Consider the following 20,140-nt stretch of genomic DNA (forward strand, 5'->3'; position numbering starts at 1 on the left):
ATAGTAAATAGCATGTAGTAGCTAAATTAGCTTGCTTCGTGTTCATGAATATCGCTCTCAGAAGGGTTTCTTTGTGCTCAGAAGACAGAGTAATGCAATCCTAAGCAGTGTTTCTAGGAAATGCAAATGTTAAAAAGTAACTTCTGAACAGTAACTATTTTAGATGTCACTTTTGGCTATTGAATTTCAATACAGTCATATCCACATTACTTATATCTTATATTTCTGTGGGGTGTCATTTTCTTTTAAACATCTCGGGAGGCCATCTTCCAGAGAAAATTTCTGGTTTAATGGTTCAATACAGAATTGAACGTATCTTTAATGATTGGTTTATATTGGTACTCACTAAACATGAACATATTTTAAAATCTTGTTTTTTCCTGGCAACCCTCTTCACAGTTAAAAATTTTATTTGCAATAATTCTCTCTTACTAGCTCCATTTATATTGCTTTGGCACCAGATTTCTGACTGAGCTGATATTTAGATAAGAGAGGATGGATTCCAGACCCTCCTGGGCTTATAAACTGTAGTGCTAAAACTAGGGACCTGTGCAGTATATCTCCCAAATTACTAGCAAACCATCAAAGGAATGGTGGGTGAAATTCTGTTTGTAACAATGCTGCTTAAATGACAAAGAACAAGATTTTGACCTTGGTAACAATAGGGATATTTTTTAACTATTTATATCAATTTTGTAACACTATCCCCTTTAGAGTGTTGAAAGATTCCTAAAAGATTTTCTTAAGTAACAAAATTTCCTGCTTTTCCATCTATCCTTATGAAATACTGAAGAATTTTTCAAGTACCACTGAAAATTTAATTCTAATTGGATACTTTATTAACAAAAATGTTTTAGCTTTTGTATTTTGTAGGCATATATCCTAGCTCTTTGGCCATACTATACCACCAGCTTCAAAGGCTTTCTACTCCTTTTCCCATGACAAGTAATGCAAAAGTCCTATCAAGGTCAGGAAAAAAAAATCAAACCATTAACAGTTATATCTCATAGCTATTAGATCAACAAATATAGAATCATAGAATCACAGAATGGTAGGGGTTGGAAGGGACCTTTAGAGGTCATCTAGTCCAACCCCCCTGCAGAAGCAGGGTCACCTAGATCAGGTCGCACAGGAACATGTCCAGGCGGGTCTTGAAGACCTCCAAGGAAGAAGACTCCACAACCCCTCTGGGCAGCCTGTGCCAGGGCTCCCTCACCTCAACAGTGAAATAGTTTTTGCTTATCTTTAAGTGGAACTTTTTGTGTTCCAGCTTCATCCCATTACCCCTTGTCCTGTTCATAGCTACTATAGAAAAAAGGGATGTCCTAACCTCCTGACACCCACCCTTTAGATATTTGTAAATGTTAATAAGGTCTAGACTAAACAGTCCCAGATACAGTTCTGTAATTATTGTATCCATACTCGCACATTAACATGGTGCTGGCTTACTGAGAAGTAAAGGTAAGGACTCAACGAATGCTCAGCAACGCTAACCAAGTATTGAGCTGGCAGTGGTCAGACAAGTCCCTAACATAATCCCATTACAATTTTTATTCAAATATAGTGAGTATCATAGCACTCTGCTGTGATACAGACCAAGGCCTCCACTGTCTAAAGGGAGAGCTTAAATATTTATCTCAGAGATAATCAAGAACTTGATTCAGTTATTAAGAACATAAGCATTTAGTGACATTTGGAAACCTCTGAGATTTACAACACAATGAAAAAGTCCAATCCTTAACAGTTTAACAATACAGTGGGAAATTGGTCAAAAGCTGAGATCAGTGTTATGAGCCTGAAAGCAACCATCAAAAGGTTTTACATTATAGAGTAAACTATGGCAACATATTGATATCAGTATCAATGCCTTTCAGCCTGGACTGGACTTTCACATCATCAGTCTTCCAGTTAATAATATCCCTCAACTTCATAAGCAACCTCTAATTGATGCACATGAGTTAAAACAAAAAAGAAAGATGGAAAGGAACTGCTATATTGCAGACTGCTACTACCAACAGAGGAAGTCAGGGAAAATTACAAAAATCCAAATGTCCACATAAAACATTGCCACAAAACCAAAGAAAGAGATGTGTTGTCTCAGAAAGACAGAATAGTTGAGACTGGAAGGGACCTCTGTAGAATCCTAGTTCAAATTCCCTTCCTCAAAAGCAGGCTCAGCTACAGCACATTGCTCAGGACCTTTTCCATTTGGGTTTTGAGCATCTCCAAAGATGGAAACTGTACACTGGAACTGTGATATGTTCCAGTGCCTGACAACCCCCATAGTCAAAAAGGTGAGTTTTTTTCATGTCTAAGTGGAACCTGAATTAAAACTTCAGGGACGTGATCATCATCCCTCCTTAAAAACGGGCAGAAAAGTAAGTTTTTGTACCTTGAATGGAAAAGTTCGTGCTTAGAAGGTTAAAACAAATAGCTATTTAGACAGGATAGGAAAGAAATGTTGGCTCTTTTTATACACATACCTAGAGCTTTAAGGGATGTCAGGAGACCACAACACCAGAGACAGACAGATAGGTTAGGGTATAAGAATCAAAGACATGTCAGGAAACTGCCAGGAAGTAAAAGGCAGTGCAGACAAGCCATTGGCATTTTAACTATGAACACCAGCAGAAAACTTTCAAGTCACAAATACAGATAATTAAACTAAAGAGCTAAAAGCTACTTCTAAAGCCATAAAAAGCCTTCAGCTCACTGTAGTGTTACTTAAAGACAAATTAGGGTTATAAGACAGTTGGTTAGTTCTACCACAGTCTTTTATCTGTTCACCGTCCACAAATTTGATTAACTTCTTCAGCCAGAAGAATGGATTTGTTTAAAACCACACAGTGTATACTAAACTCAGTCCTTATTGCTGAGTGTTACCCTCAACAGATTAAGACAAATTGGAGTAACAGATTTTAAACATACTTGGAAGCTTGGAAGCAAATCCATGTAGACAAGAAGTTAGGCAATTCTCAATTCTTTCCTATACAACACTCTCCTGCACCATATCTTGTGCTTGTTAATGATGAACTCTAGCAGAACACTGACATTTCATTAAATGTAATAAGATTTTGTATATCTTAAGACTGAGGTGTCAGTAAGATTATGACACTTTATAATGGGCTTCTCAGATTGTTGCAGAACTCACTTTCCACCTCAATCTATTCACAGAAAATTACTCTGCATATAGACAAAAGGATGAAGCAATGACCAAAGGTGTACAGATATCATTGTGAGAATAAACTAGAACCCTTGAATTCTGTCGTTTCTAGGTGAAAGAGGGAAGAGAATGACAAATTCATCAGCGGATGCTCCCTGTAACCACCTCATCTAAGAATGCAAAAGGAAACATTGCAAACCAAACAGAAACAGGTATAAGACACTTCTCAGTTGGGGAAAAAAAAAAAGGTAAGGGGAAAAAAAAGGAAGCAAAAGAGAGAGAGAAAAATACAGTGGGTTTTTTCCCCAAACCATGGCCATGTGCATAATATACAGAAAGTTCCTTACCTTTTTCACTGACACTTTCACTTTCTATCTCCACATCTTCACAGCTAGTATATTCTGGTGTTGATGCCCCTTCTTCCTCTGAGCTACTAACTGACATCTGCCTTTTCTTTCCGCCTCTTTTTGCTCTATGAGGCTTTGGAGGGGATGGCCGCACTGATTCCGACTGGTCAGAGCTAAGGGAATCATTCCTTAGCATGGTCTCCATTTTCTCCCGCTTTGCTTTTCGCATGAGAATAGCAGAGCTAGGATCAAGGCGGCTCTGTTTTTTAAAGGAATCGTGGTTCTTGTATTCTACGTGTTCTATAGGAACTGGACTATGCCTGGGAGTTGGTGGGCTATGATTAGTTAATTGTTTAGAAACAGAAATTCTTACATCACCTGTTCTGTCTATAGAGTACGACCTCTGAGTTTCCACAAGAGATTTTCTGTCCTGAGTTCCCTGTAATTGTGAGCGTTTTCCTAATTTATTCTCAGGTACCTCCGCTTCCTCCATTTCTGTGTGTGGCAAAGCTACATCACTGTGCCTTCTCTCGTGCCGCGCTTTAGAAACTTTCGCGTGCATGCGCATCTGCTGCTCCTCGGGATGCGGTTTTACAGGGTATCTTGCCAGATTGGGGTCACTCCTGTAACGGGTATGATATTCATCTTCCTTCCTTTCTTTTTCATCATCAGGCACTTTGCCTTCCTCAAGTTTCTCTGGCAAGTCTGGGTAGTCCTGTGACTTGCCTTTCTCCAGCCTTCTACCTTCGTGCCGTTCTTTACGTTCCCTGTCGTCTGCTGGTCCTTCTTTTTGAAGTGAGGATTTTGGCACACGCTTACGCTCGCTCTTTAAGCCTTTCCCATTCTGGTCTGAAACCAGTGTTGTCTTCTTCCTGCAATGAAAAGAAGTACAATAATTTGAAGGATTGAATGCATCATATAGGTTACTGTAAAAGGATTGTAAATCGGGATAAGCTATGGCAAAACATATAGAAAGGTACTGGATCCATTAACATGAATTCAATCTATTAATCTGGCCAGTGGTACTTTTACTTTCCAATAGCAAACAACTTTCAGAGTTCACAAAAACATAAATTACAGAGGGTCCCATTAATGAGTAAAATCACAAGCAATATTAACACGGATAAGTGCAGGTACAAACAATTTACCTACATAAGTTAGAAGGCTCAAAGTTGTCTTGGTAGTAACTACAGCGCTAGAGCAAAGTAATGGAACATGTTCTCCATTATCCTGGCAGCAATCATGAGGGTTGCAGACTAACCATATATATACATAACTGACTTCAAACACTCTGATATTATAAACACCACCAAATGGAGTTTCTTTCGCAATGACACAACAGAAAGAGTTAATATGGATATAAAAAATGTAAAAGAGAATATAATCAGAAACAATAATATTTGACCTAGTTTGCTTTATCTTGGTAAAACTCTAAAAAGAAGTGCCCATTTTGTAAGCACGTCATGAAAAACAAATTGACTCCTTGAGATAAATTAATGGCATTCCTTTCTCTGTTAATAAAAGGGGATGAAAAGTGTAATTTATTTCTCTATACAGTCAAAGTACAAAACAATGAATAACCAAGCTGCCTGAAAATTATGGTCTCTCCTCTTTCATCTTCTGCTTTAGGAGAGTAAGTAAGCTGAAGAATCATAAAATCTCTTACTGGATATTTTTATTTCTCTCATCATTTCAATTGCCTTTTTGTTTACCAATTCACAAACAAATTCATCAATTTTTAAGAAAGCTGAACACATCTATACACTGTATTTTAGATGAACCCGCACCAGGACAAAGTCACGAAGGCTTTGTTTTGTGGCCTTGTGTCTTTCCTTCCACAACTAAGAAATCTTTGGGCTACATTTCACAGATTTTCACAGATGTATCTGACAGGACAGGCAAAGTTGGATACAATCCCAGTTAAGCTCCTGTCTCCTTTTTCACCACCTCCTGATTCTCCTGAGCTTTTGCAATAAATGAGAACTGAGCTTACCATAGAAGGTGTCTATTCAGAAGTCTTGGACTTCATTTGAAAGCCTCAGTGACAAGTACAGAACATTACATAGTAATTATAATGTCCTTTTTGGACAACAAAACAGAAATAGAAAGCATTTTGCTGCCCTAAAATTGTCCTTCAGCTGAGTGGTGATGACTGCTCTGGAGGCCTTCCCAGTGCTGAGGGAAAAAAGTCAAGAGAATCGAGGTGCGGGAGTGTGTGTGGGTGCACCATGTGCCATGTTTCATCATGGAGTTTTGGTCCAGTTAACCCCAGACAGACCTCACCTCCACAGTAAGTTACCAACCACTGTTCACTGTTCCTCATCCATTTTCAACTTCAATAGCTATAAAAATGGTTAACCATTCTGGCCAAGACAGAATCTTCTACGGCAGACTCTTGTTTTGTTGCCACAGTCTCCCTCCTCAACTGCTCTGCCATCTGCCAGGCAGCAGTCAAAAGAACATCAACTGCTTCATCACATTATCCTCTCTTGATTTGCTACTCCGCAGCCAGTTCATTACAGTGAATGCAGCTTGGCAATTGACTCATTTACTCATTTAAAATATTTAACAGTTTGCTTTCTGGTTGGCTTTACTCTTTCATATGACTTGCTCTGATTTCAATATGGTACTACTGATGTTCTTTATGAATGTTTATGAATGAAAAAATAAGTTTTTCAATAATCCCTGGTTTATAACTAAAAGTATTTTAATCATTGATAAAAAAGATAACATATAAGGACATCTGACAGAACTCCATAGGGTGGGATTTTTTGTTTTGAGGTGTTTGGTTTGGATTTTTATGGGGGGGTGGAAGTCTGTAAAATTCAAGTACATTATTTCATCAAGCTAAGGGCTTGCTCTTTGTTTAATAACTTTAAAATACCTGCCAAATTTTAAGGTATCCTACAATTCTGTATTAAAAGTGTACACCGAAATGCATTGAAGTACATGGAAATATCCCTAAGATACAATATTTTTTTTCCTCATTTTTATTGCACAGACCAAATCAGGCAATGTTAGTGAACACTTATGCTTCTGTGGTCAGTAAACCAATTAATTCTTTTTTCTTACATGCAAGGCCCAGCTGAAAGCCCTGTGTAGTATTACTGAACTAGCATTTACAATCACAAGGCTTTGTCAAGACAGAAAGCGTTACCTCTCTCTTGGAGGTTCACTTCTAGACCTTGATGAAGCTTGCTTTTGATCCAGGCCCATAGTTGGCTGTGATACTTCTGCTCCTTTCCTCCGGTCAGACTGCACACTGGAAGGAGAGATTTCCTGTGACGAGGCAGCTGCTGTACTTAAGGGAGTCTGTGATCTCGATCGCTCTTGAAGCCTTGCTTTCTTTTCTCTTGGTGCATCTGAGCTTCCACCAGTAGCTGTGTCACTCAGTGTTCCGTCCTGGCTTGGTGAGGGCTGTGGTCCACTTCCAAAAAACCACGCTCCAGATTTCGTTAGGATCTCTTGTTGCTTTCGACATAAATTGCATACCCACATAACCTAGTAGAAGACAACAAGAAGAGTCAGTGCAGCTCCCACTCAGACCTTGAAACTCATGCTTACTATCACAGAGTGGGTACGACCTCTCACTCTCCTCTGAACTGGTCAGGTTGGTGCTCATGACAGGACCCAGAACATGCTTCTCCAAGCACTGACTGCACTGGCTAGAGCCAAGCATCCTACAGGCACATGCTACGTGAGCTTCTCCAAAATATGCTGTCAATATACATTAGTCCTACCTGTGGCAATCCCTCCTCAGCACAGCCCTAGTTCTCTTCTTTATAAACACCAACAACGCAACCAACGCTTGCTGTGAGTGTTGATGCAACTGGGGGGGAATTGGGGAGGGTGTTGGTTTTTACCATGGTGTGGAGTGCTGGTAGGACAAGCCTACCAGACTGCAATCAGGACTTCTACCAGGGGTGGAGGAGTCCTGCCAAGCTACCTCCCACCCTCTGCCACCACAGAAAACTGACATGGTATTTCCCTTTAATTAATTTTTCTCACGCAACATAACTCAATATTATCCTGCAAATAAATTCATCGTTGACTGTGCATGGTTTTAGCTACATCCACAACAACTACTTACCAGAGATGTAAGGTAAGACCTAAAGAAACCTACTAATAAAGAACTACATGCACCAATAAGAAGAATGCAAAAGTATTGTAATTTGTACTACTTGGAAATGATCATTTACCATCTCTTTGAGTTATAGCTGTAATTAATAGATAAACAAATAAATAAAGCACACATGAGTCTCTGTCAATCACAAGCTGCATAATATGAACAGTGCTTCTTAGGATCTTTAATTGCTTTTTCATTCCAGATATACAGATAAATGAGAGGAGACACAGTAAAGTGAGACTCTGTGACTCAAGTTTACATACAGCACAAGACAGTCATGTACAGGAGCAAATCACCAGAGAAAAGGTTAATTAAGACTCTAAAGGGTGTGAATATTTAGGGAAAAAAAAAAGAGATAAAGCAAAAAAAAGAGTTTTGAGACAGAGGAACAAAAAAACACATGAAGAATACACGAGAGGCAGGAGTTTTATCAGAAATAAAAATAGAGATCAAAGGAAACCAAGCTGATAGCTAATAAGGAATATGGCTAGTAAGGAGAAAATATTTGAATTTAATGTGGAAAGAAGAAAAAGTGGACAAAATGGTAATGATGGCAAGAAGGATGGCAAAAGTTGCAATGAAAAATATGCTTAAGTTATTTTGTCTAGACACAGGAATGATGCAACAGTCACAAACACACAACACTTCAAAAGAAGCGAAAAAACAGCAAAGAAATTGCAATAGGACAGAAGCTCTGGTACTGAGTTTTCTTAATCTGTGGCCTGGGGAGGAAGTGTAGGGCTTATATGGCATGATGAAAATTGTAGGCATTTTACATACTTAAGATAATTAAAACTCCCTAGAATAGGCTATCTGCTTAGGTCTGAAGACTACATCAGATCTTCCAACACCACTTCTGCAGTTTGACCAAAGCATGCTGAGAAGACATACCGATCTTTTCCCCGTATCTGGATTGTGCCAACTTAATCAAAAGCTAGTTATTCCAACAATGGCACAAACATTCTATTATGATAATAATCAAATAACCCTCTCTAGGATCATTAGAACAGCAACTTTGACAAAAGAAATGTCAGTCTTTTACAAAAAAAAAAATCACTTGATTTCAAAATGGATTATTTTCTTCATCTAGCATATCTCACATAAACAGAGATTCAGTGTATCAGACTGTTCTAACACAACAGGCTTTTAGTCTATCTGGTGTTACTATTATAGGTATTAAAAAATCAGCAAGACTAAAAGAAAAATAAAAAGTACATTTTTCAATGTCTTTATAGACTGACACAACTGTTAGTGCATTAGACAGCAAGAGTTTTCACATGTCAGCGTATAAAATCTATGTCAACGCTACAAACCGAAGTCATTAATAAAAAATATGTCATTGCCTGTATTTTATCAATTTACAGGGAAAGTTTTAAAAAGTGTTAATAAAAAAAATCAACTCAAGTTTGTTTAAAGGAAAGATAGGAAATATTAAAGTAATATTTAAATATTCTAATTACAGTTAATCTGCGTGTATGTGTGCTAGCACATTTAAAGGTGTAAAGATGGCCATAGAATTAATTTCAAATTTAATGTCTTTGTTCATTTTAAATGTGTATAAAGTATGTAATAAATGTCACTCAATTGCCATTAATATACATAATCACCTTTGATATTCTAATTCATTTTATGCAAAGTGCTGTGAGATCCAAACAAGCAGGAATAGCTAATGCAGCAATAGACACAGAAAATACGAAATACAGAAAGAAGAAATACTACACATGTAAATACAAAACAAATTCCTTGGAGCTGTCTTCAAGCACATCAGTTTGGACATAATACATACCCATCACCACAGATTACACATGTAGGAAATCTGTATAATACTCACATAGAAGCTACACTACCATCCCTGTTTAGGAGTCTCTTCGGGACTTATTAAATGCTATATTCAGTCCAAAAGGAACAATAATAAAAGCTTTTCTTTGAGATGGAAAAAAAATCCAGAAAACTTGAGATGACAGAAGACTTTCAGTGACAAAACTGTATATTGAAAAACATTTTTAGAGAAGTATGTGGAGCAAGCAATTTAGCAGCATGCAGGAATTATATCCTGATTGAATATACTGGGAAGCGGTCCAAACTAATCTAAACTAAAGCAGGTCTGTGTAATAACTTATCGTAACAATCCACAGATGTTAGGCAACCAAACAAATGCTCTGATGAAGGATTACAGTTTTCTAATGTGGCTTCTAGACCTCCACACAACACATCAGTAAAATGAAGAGTGTGAGACAATTTTTCTGTGGCCTGTCAGTTCAAAAATAGTTTCTCTTTACTCTTTTCTGGATGGTGGGCTCTGATGCAATGCTACAGTAAGTCACCCAAGACATCCAGAGTCTGTTCTTTGTTCTTGGGTTCTTTTCTGGTTTTCTGGATCCTTGCATAGGTCAATATGTTTCTGCACATGAAGCTACTAAATAGAATTAGTAAAGGAGTGCTCCTCATTCAAAGGGGTCATATGAATGGCTCTGGAAAAAAAAATGTGCATTTTCACAGCATAGCAAAGGGTTCTGGGCTTAATTGCTACATAACAAAAACAACGTGGCACATACAGGACTCAGCAGAGGTGGGTCAACAGTTCCCACACAGATTCAGGTGGAAACTTTGCAGGCTGCGTGAAAACATGCTAGAAGGATCCCATGCTTGCCTTCATGTGGAATACAGGGTAGTTCATTCACAGAAAAAATATTCCTCAAACTTACTCTTACAGGTACTGTTGACTGAGATCCACAATGTGTAGGAACAGTATTCCTGTACTAACACAACATGAAATTGCAACTTGAAAGAGCCCATAGCAAATAATATATACAACTATACATACAGAGAAAAAGAGTATTTTCAGTTACGAAAATAAAACATTTCATCAGAATTACCTATTTCAAAGCTGCATTTTAGAATGCAGAAGAAAAGCTTTTTTCAAATTCAAATTTGGAGGCTTCCAACCATGCACTAGGAGGCTAAAGTTACATTAGGGGGGCATACAAACTTTATACCAAATTTGTGTGACACATGCCAGGTAAAACACAGACAGAGGTCAGAGCAAGTTCCCCAAATCCTTCACCCAAGCCCAGATTCTGAGGAGGCTCCATTAGGAGCACATTCCTTCACGCTTCATGAGTTTCAAAATTGCAAACCCACAGCTACACTGACTCCTATGCACCATGCTTCCCCTCTGTACAGCAAATTAGGTAACAAGTGTGCTAACATAGCAAGCCAACAGCTGTTCCTTAGTGAACCTTCATGCTATCTTAATCATTTTCCTTTTGAAGGGTGTATTCACATCTTTTCAGTTCATTGCTTTTGTTAACGCCCCTTTAGCCACCTTCTTCTCACACTTATTTCAGACAGATCTAATTAGACAGACCCTCTTCTTTGCCTGAGGCACCATGAACTTCAGGAGAGTTCTATCACCATCCTATAATTCATCTCTTGAAAGTCAGAGAGAAGAAATATTACCAATTTGCTGTTATAGAACTATTAAATCACAGAATGATTAGACCATGTATCAGTTAACGTTTCTGGGAAAACAAAAAGATGCAGCAAACCACAAAACTGGTATACAGCATTGCATTGATCTCTTTTGCTGTCTGAAAATGAATTCTGCAATAAAACCCTAGCTAAAGTGTCATGAGGCTTCATTCCATTAAAATATAACTAAATGAAGCTGAAAATCTACTTAAATCCTTACATTAGTCCAACATCTAAAAAGTAAAGAACTCTATCTTTCTAATGAAAATGTGCTTGTGAATAATCCAAGCTTTCATTAAATAAATGTTTCAAAATTTGTACAGACAGCTGGGTTCATACAAAGGCTCCAGACACCACAAGAGAAGGTCTTCTTCCCACCTCCCTCCTTTTCTTGCTCTTCTTTTTCCCCTTCAAGGTTTATCTTCTCCTTTCCTCGCTCCCAGCTTCTCCCATACCACATACACCCTTGCATCATCTTCTTTGATTGTCAGGTCCTCTCTGGAGCCACTTGCATTTAAAAATATATTTTATTATTAAATTACTATATAATTATTGTATTTATATATTTTAAATTTACTATTAAATGTATTTTTTAATTGATTTCACTTTTTTATCACTGTATTTCTTATATAAGAGGATGACGAGTGGTGGAATCATGTGGCCAAGAACACAAGCAAATGGGGAGAAGTTTTCCGGCTTGATGTCTCAAACTACATCTTGAAATGACACCAATACTAGCACATTAAACTTGTGCAGAAACCTTTTTTGAGTACTGAAGTCAAATGAGATGAAGTAACCTGCATCTATGCTAGGACCTGTGCTCTACCTCAAAGCAAGGTAGCTCGATAAAAGTTGCCTCCTTGACGTAAGCCTCAGAGCATCCCAACTCTTAAATCACCAGGAAAAATTGATGAGAAAGTCTTAGTGGGCAGAAGACCAGGATCATGCCAAGCAGCTTTCTGACAGCTTACTAGCATAGATACTCTCATACCTAGGAATAGTTCCAGATTAGGTTTAATTTCTTAGTAATGAAGTAGCCTAGGAATCTAGGTTCTGCTTTTTCTGAAGCCTCTCCTCCAGACTGAAGAGTTCAAAAGCACAGAACAACTCTCTGCCACTCCCTCCTCCAAGCAAAGAGAGGACCACTTGGTCCATGCTGGTGATTCTCAACCATATTGTAGCTCAGTCATTTCAGGACTGTGCTATTAAAATCATTTTAGCACTCTCTGTTCTTTCATTCCTGTGCACAGCAGATTTTCTTCGTAGCTCAACGTTTTCAGCTTGATATTTTTATCCTGGTTTGGCAAGAAAATGAGGTTTATGTTGGCAGTGGATTGGTTTCTTCCCCCTTTTACCCCATCACCCTCCAATGATGTTTTAACCCACTGGACAAATGCAGAAAAATTTTGCACGGGCATAGAAGTTTTCAAGGGATTATATTCTTAAAAGTTTCATGAAATGAGCAGTTTTACAAAAAAGTCTATAAATATTTATTAGTGCAACCTTTTATTGCCATCACAGAATCTACATGGCAATTCAACCACAAGACACGTTCATAGGGAATGAGACTCCATTGTTCACAGGACTATGTCACCTTCAAGTCTGCCATGCCATTTAGTGCCTGACTGAGAGCATCCAGGAGGGATAATAAAAGCCTTCATTATCAGAACTGTGGTGCTCGGGGACATGGTTTAGAGGTGGAGGTGGCAGCACAGGTGGCAGATAATCTTAAAGGTCTTTTCCAACCTAAACAATTGTATGATTCTGTCATTCTGATTTCCCGCTTGTACTACAGCACACTGCCTCCTCTCTTCCAGCTTCCCTTTCATAGTCAACTGAGAGGTTAACTTTCCCAATCAGATCCTACATGTAAGAATGAGGATGAGAGCAAGATGCTTTAATATTTTCTGTCTACACAGAAATGACTGTAGGTACTTAAGCTTCTATCCAAAGAGAATCCACTCACTTTCAAGTTGACACGATAAGATGAAATCCAGTGCCTAATGATAGGCTAGTGCCCTTAGAAATAAGTCAGCAGATCCCATCTGGCTGCCACGTGCCACTTAAGAGGGTCTAAGCTTGCCACAGAAGTTACATCACATCTGCCAGCCATATGTCCATGTCTTATGTACTGTAGGGCATAAAAAAGTGGCATCAGTTATCTACTTGTAGACAACTGAACACACGTTTACACATCAATCCTAATCTTCTTCCTGCCCTAAGCTTCTAAACTTAGCATTACAAACTGTGACTAGAAAGATGCAGAAAAGGTGCAGTGGAGCAATGACTCAAGGAGTTAACATTGAAAGGGTATTTTATGCCAGCAACAGTGTTACTAGTCATTTAAGATAAAAATAAAACAAAAAACAACTTTTTTTTCCCATGCCCTGCTGCCAAAAACTCTCAGCTACAGCTGTCAATCTTTAAGAAAGCTCTCGATGACTTAAAAACTGAGACATTCTCTAGAATAATCCTGCAGCAAACTGAGTGCTGGAAGTGATACATTCAGGCAACTATAAATTTATCATGCGAAATATTATCTCTAAAACAGCATACAGACAGCTTCCAGTCACTATTTCAATATAATTCTCTGAGAATGCTGTTGGAGTTTAAGGAAGAAAACAAAATCACCAGTGGTGAAGCCATAGGCTTTGTCTAAAAACTCACACTGGCACATTTACATGCAGTAATTTGAAATGTTCTCTCTCAGAAAGTTTGTGTTTTTTTCTAAATTTACTAGACAAATTAATACACACCACTAAACAGCCTACTAAAACTGTATTGTTACAGTTCCAGTTGTGACCTTCTAAAGGAGGAGAAACTGTGAAACCTTGCACCTGAACTTCCTTGTACCTTTGGTTTTAGGTCTACTTCTAACTAAAATGATCAATATTTACAGACCTATGATTTGGATGGAAACAGAAGAGACTATCATACTAGCTGAAAGGAGAGACTTTCAGCTTACAAATCAGAGAGACTTTACCCTGGCTGGTTAAAAATCAGAGGCTCAGTATTATATGTTTGGGCTGATTTGTCTGGGCATGAGAATTTCATCTTTGGAAAAAAAAGAAAACCTTTGTGAAACGTTTATGGCACATCAAACAGCACAGACTATTCATCCACAGGTCATCATGATGATGCTTAAATCACTGGTATGATCCATTTTTCCACACTGTTACACTTACTCCTTTCTCAGTCATTTTGTCCACATTACCCAGTTTCACCCTCAGAGTTTTTATTTGCTTGGCAGTGGCAGAATTCAAAGCCCCAGCAACAATCATAGCTTCAGAAAGTTCTGCTTTGATCTTACTCTTTCCTCATAGATTGGTTTCTTTTTCAACTTTTTTTCTCTGCCTGAATTTCCCTCAATTTCTCAATATATTTCTTACAATGTAGTAGCCATGAATTGTTAGTCACACTTTCTGTAACATCAATCTCCACTTTCCACAGACTATTCAGTTAGACTAGAAATCATTCTCATACATAATTTTTGTACATTCTTCTAAATTTCATAAAAACAACAAAAGATGTTGTCTATTTGAACATTTGTCTGTCCTGATCAGCCACAGAAGCATCAACTGTCTTCCTGTTCATCACTTCATGGTTTCCATAGTTACAGATGTATATGGAGCATACATACAATTTTTTAAAATGATAGAAGTCTAACAAAACGAGGTAAATGGCATGAAACAGCTTAGTCAGGATTGAAGCAAAATTTGTCATTCAAAAACCAGAGAGAACTCACCAGAAGCTTTCCACTCCTTACATATTTACCAACATATACAAATGTTCAGACCAACACTGTCTTTAATGGTGCAGGACTGTGTATATCATCTCTGTGTGAGCTTTCACTACAACACCATTATTTATCTTTCACAGAATCACAGAATCTTAAGGGCTGGAAGGGACCTTGAAAGATCATCTAGTTCAACCCCAATGCCAGAGCAGGCCACCTGGAGTAGGTCACACAGGAACTTGTCCAGGTGGGTTTTGAATGTCTCCAGAGGAAGGTTTCTATACTATCCTTCTGTATGAATATTATTTTATACAAGCTGTATCAAAGAAAATATAGTAGAGAGGCAAGACAGGGCTTTTTTTAATATAGAACAGAAAATAACTTACAACAAAAGTAATTGAAAATGTGTAGCTGCAGAGAAGTCATAAAGAAGGTTAGTTAAAATGGAAAGAGAGTTAACCTGCATAGTTGAATTCTTGAAATGCAAAAAAAAGCTCATGGAAGGAAAAGTGAATGGGTCACCTGATGAAGCTCATAGGGGACTTGATGGGCACAGGCAAAATTCTGATTTTATAATCTCAAACGCACCGAAAAATAAAAACACTGTTATGGACTCTCCATCCTTGGAGACATTCAAAACTCAAGGGGACACCTGCTCTGAGTAAAGATCCAGACTACAGGATCTCCAGATGCCCCTTCAAATCTCAACCACTCTGTGATTCTGCATGGAGTGAAGCACTGAGAAATTTAAATACCTTGGTACTACAGTTCTTGAACTACATTATGTATTAGTATGCTTATCATACTTTAGTGCTAGAAGACCTGCCTCTTTTTACTCTTACTATCTTTTTAATTTTACTATCTATACCATCTTGTGCCCTAAAGCAAACAGTACATAAAACCTGAAAAGTTCTGTGTTGGAGAGGCTCTGTACTCACACAAGGCACTATGGAAAGCCCACAGGATATTGACTTGTTTTCTTCCAGGAGCACACAACAGTCTATAAACACAGCTAGTTCCCTCAGCTCTCTCAGCCACCTCCACCAAATGCTGGTGTGTGCTCGAAAGATTCCAGTATGAGTTAGTGAGAATCAAGTTGTCTTAAAATAATTACATATGTATCTCCAGATATTAAATCTCTCTATCTTGTTTCGAAATAAGGTGTTAATAGCTGATGGTGTTCCCTCTAGATTCAAAAGAGACTGTCTGCCTAAAACCTGCATTTGGAGTTCCCTGACAAGTGATATGTATGTGACTGTTGAGTTCCTCAGAGAATACAGTGGACTTAACAGACACTAGGAGCATGGGGTCACCAGGAGATCTATTCAGGGCACTCTATCTGCATGGAAAATTCAGGGGAAAGAACAATGGGCACAGGAGAAGAGCAATGCTTACAGAGACTGCTTAGATCCACAGGAAGAGACAGTGGAGCTGAGACTAACAGAGCACTATGCAGACATGATGCAGAAATCTAGGGACTGTGAGGAAGAAGAGAACCGTTACTGGCTGTGTAAATGGGGATAGAAGGCAACAGAGGATGGCTGGCAGTTCAGGGGTATTCCCAATGGGAATAAGCTGAATATACAGCAAAGTGACAATCACGTTAGGACAAGGATTTTTACGGATGACATAACTACGTGCTCAGGGACCACAAGGGAGTGAGTGTGGCACATTCAGATCTATCAGTTCAAACAAATGCTAAAATCCACCCTGGCTGAGAGGACAGAAAGCATATTTTTTACATATTGTAGGATAATAACATCGCAGTCCTCTCTGTCGTGCAGCTTGACAGAGTCCTTGTCTGACCACTCTGATTGATCATCCTTCCCCTCAGAGGGAATATTGCCAGATGATCGTCAGCTCTGCTTACAAGAACTTCTTTCTGTTCCCCACCAACTCCTATGATGGGAAGTTCTGTCTGATGACTTCTGCTTAGAGGTCTTACCTCTTACACCCTCAAGTCCACACAAAGCCTAGGATAAGGTTGTCAGACTGTGAAATTAAGCATCTAATTTGCACTGATACAGTGAAGGAGAATGTGGCTTCCTCCAGTGCCTCGGCAGCCTTGCACCCAGCCCCAGCTCACCACCACTGCCAGGGGCAGCCACTGCCCTTCCCTTTGTCCTCCTGAGGCTGAGAGTAAAGATGTGAAATGATCTTTGCTTGATCTATTACAGATACTTTATAATATCACATACAGATATAACACTAGACACAATCCAGATCAAACTGAAAATGTAAACTGAAATAAATGACACCATGACAAACCTCTACCAGTTTGGTCCTTCACATTTTACCTTTTCCTAAGTAACAGGAGCAAATATTCTCAATGAAAGATTAAAAATGCACATTATATTCATATAACACAGTGGAAATATAGCTAGACAGAAATTTTCATGCTTGGGGAACATTAAGTATCTTTCATACCTACTCATAAAGGAGTATTTTGCAACAGTTAGAACTGCCCATTAGTGGTTTTGAAAAGCACCAAGTAGGATTACACCCTACACATCTTATATACATTCATGATTCACAGTCTCTCCCAGCCTCACCCTTAAGCTTGTAGCTTTCTCCACACAATTGGAAATACTTAAGCTCACCTCCATCTGAATATGCTACCAGACTATGCTGAAACCACAATATATCACACAAGTCGGCTGAACATCTTTGCAGTTACTTCCTTACTGAAAGGATGGCAAAGTTTTTTGGTTTTGGGGGTTTTGTTACATTTCATCTTTGTTGATCCTACCTTCTGAGATGTCCATGGTCCTTTCTCTTAATTCTCCCACCTCTCGCTCCAGGTGCAGAGTCTGAGGCTAAGTTGGTTAAGTCTGTGCTATCTGTGCTATCAAGCTCGAGCACAAAGGAATCTCAGTAAATCTGGGATGGAAGATTTGAGGAAGGGGAAGAGAGAATATCAGTGTTCTACAACAAGTTTGAGTGGATAGCTAAGAATTAATGAAGAAAAAACAAACAAAAGAAATTGGAGGAAACAATGTATTTTTGGTAAGGAAATGTGTAGATTGTCAGGAGAGTAAAAAGTACAGGGTGACTGAGAAAGGGATAAACAATTGTGAGTTTGAATATGGAAGATTTAAAATACAAGGAAAAGGAAAATGGGGCAGGAAAATGCAGTAGGAGTTTCATGCCACTGTAGGAATATTATCCAATTTTTTATCTGATCTAAGCAGCCTAATGTTGACAGCCAATCTACAGACCATCCCTGGTATCAATTTCAGAAGCTTACTGTTCTGAATGTACAACACTACTGGCAGATGACACAGGGAAAGAGGACAGTTTCAGTAAGGTAAGAAGATGTAAAGCAGTGCAGAACATTACAATTGGGAAATTCAAACAGTAATGATATTTCATTATCCAATGAAGCTACTGTTACAAAAACAGGTTAAAAAAATGAGATCAGAACTTTGCTAGATGATGACACAACCATTCTGATCTTCTGCACTTACCTGTATATTCACAGATATCTAATGAGGCTTTTTATTTCCTAAACAAACAAAAGGTATATAGCACAGTGATGACTTAAGGGTATGGGTAGAAGAGGCAACAGTTAAGGATGTCCTGCCTCTTTATTACCTCTTTATTATCAGAAGTAGAGGGATGAGTACTCCAAGTGATATAAACACTGGGACTGTAAGCCCCTAGTCCACAGTTATACATTGGTGAAGACATTCTGTGGTCACATGTAAAGTCTGCTCAACAAAAGCAAGCAAACATTTTAGCCAAGTAACTGATTTGTACGTTGCAGGTTTCTGTGTGTACCAGGACCTAGAAGAAATTTAATGGCCAGCTAGATCTCTCTTAAATGCTAGCTCCCCAGGTACTTGCACTTTATATAGAGGAGATGCATATCAGTAACTAAGGGGAGAACTTCCTTATTCTCTGGCTTGGTAGAAGGCAGTCTTCCCAATAACAATACCTTCCAGAGCTGGCAGAGTCCATCTACTGTTGCCTAAACTTGGGACCACCTTTCCTGTTATACAGATGTTAACTATATTTAAAGTTCAGAATGCAGCCATTCTTGAAGCAGCTGAACACTAAACACAACTATACAGTTTGCAGGAACTAGAAGTATTTCTGATCACATGGTAGATCTGGAAAAAAACCCAACTTTCAGGTACATCAGCCTTTTGCTGCATCCAAAAAGCCCGACCATCTTTTGAAATGAAAAAATCATTTCTGTTTAAGCCTTGCACGCTCTTTTGAATCCATCAATCATTCTTTGAGCTCTTTTTTTAAAAAAAAAAGATTACACAATACAGCAGGGCAGCAGAATCATCCCAGACAAACAGATCAGTTTGGTTATTTCAATCCCAGACAGATATAATAGACAAATGTGAAAATTCCACCCTCATCCATAGCCACAGGGTTTTATGAAAGGTTTTCTACAAGATTTTATATCAGTAATATCTGTTGTTTCTAGAATGTGTGTTTAATCATTCATTTGTATTTCTCTCTAGTTTATAATTAAACTCTATACTGAAATCAGGTCAGTAGACTACATATTAATAATGTTAGCACTGTTTTACCCTGGTTGTCTCTGTAAGTTTTAGATGATTATACTAAAACCAGCGGTTTATCCCAGCTTAAGTACAACTGGTTTACTGGAGGTCAGACTCTCTCAATCCTGTCCTCTTTAACAATTTTCTCTTAACCACTTCAGGTTTTTATTCTTTCTAGACAAAAAAATACAGGATAAGATGGAAGACTTGTGGGATGAAGTGATCTAGAAGAGAGAATGTCCAAGAGGACAAAAAAGAAAAGTTAAAGAGGCAACGACAATTGGAGGAGAAAATTTCAGAGAGAGGTCACAGGGAGAAAGAAGGACAAGCATTAGGAATTAAGAGGAAACAATGGTGCTGGGAAAGCAACAAAATTGGGTTGGCCTTTTGTCACATATCAAAGGTTATTGCATTTGGAACAGAGATGATGCACTGAAAAATACAACTTACTTCAGAGGAAACTCTACTTCCTTTCCTCAGTTTTTTCCTTTGGGTTTGTGATTTTTGTTTCGGGTTTGAAATTTGTTTCTTCAGAAAAGAAAGCAAGCATTTGGGGATTCAGGGTTATTATTTTAAAGAAAAATGTGGTTTGGCAAGACTTAAGTCTCTTCAGACAAAATCAGCATAAAACATTTACAAGCCTACACACACACATGTGCAATACGACAAACAACCTAGCGAATGAGCTTACTAGGACTCTTAGTACACAGCAGAAAACAGTGGCAGATTGAATGTGAGACACTAAAGCTCTAAATGGAAACAAAGCATGTCCAGCAG

The 20,140-nt window shown here is 38.4% G+C and overlaps 1 protein-coding gene across 1 annotated transcript in view; it reads right to left on the reverse strand.

The window, feature by feature from the left end:
* Positions 1–7,008, reverse strand: part of RIMS1 (regulating synaptic membrane exocytosis 1) — a 175,874-nt gene extending 168,866 nt beyond the window's left edge. Inside the window, exons 1-2 of the mRNA XM_061989497.1 lie at positions 6,668–7,008; positions 3,511–4,382 (exon numbers count right to left, since the gene is read on the reverse strand). Coding sequence (XP_061845481.1) covers positions 3,511–4,382; positions 6,668–7,008 — 1,213 coding nt within the window. The remainder of the gene's footprint in view (positions 1–3,510; positions 4,383–6,667) is intronic.
* Positions 7,009–20,140: the final 13,132 nt, after the last annotated feature.

Source organism: Colius striatus, chromosome 2 (genome assembly GCF_028858725.1).
Source record: "Colius striatus isolate bColStr4 chromosome 2, bColStr4.1.hap1, whole genome shotgun sequence".
In the NCBI taxonomy this organism is placed as follows: Eukaryota; Metazoa; Chordata; class Aves; order Coliiformes; family Coliidae; genus Colius; species Colius striatus.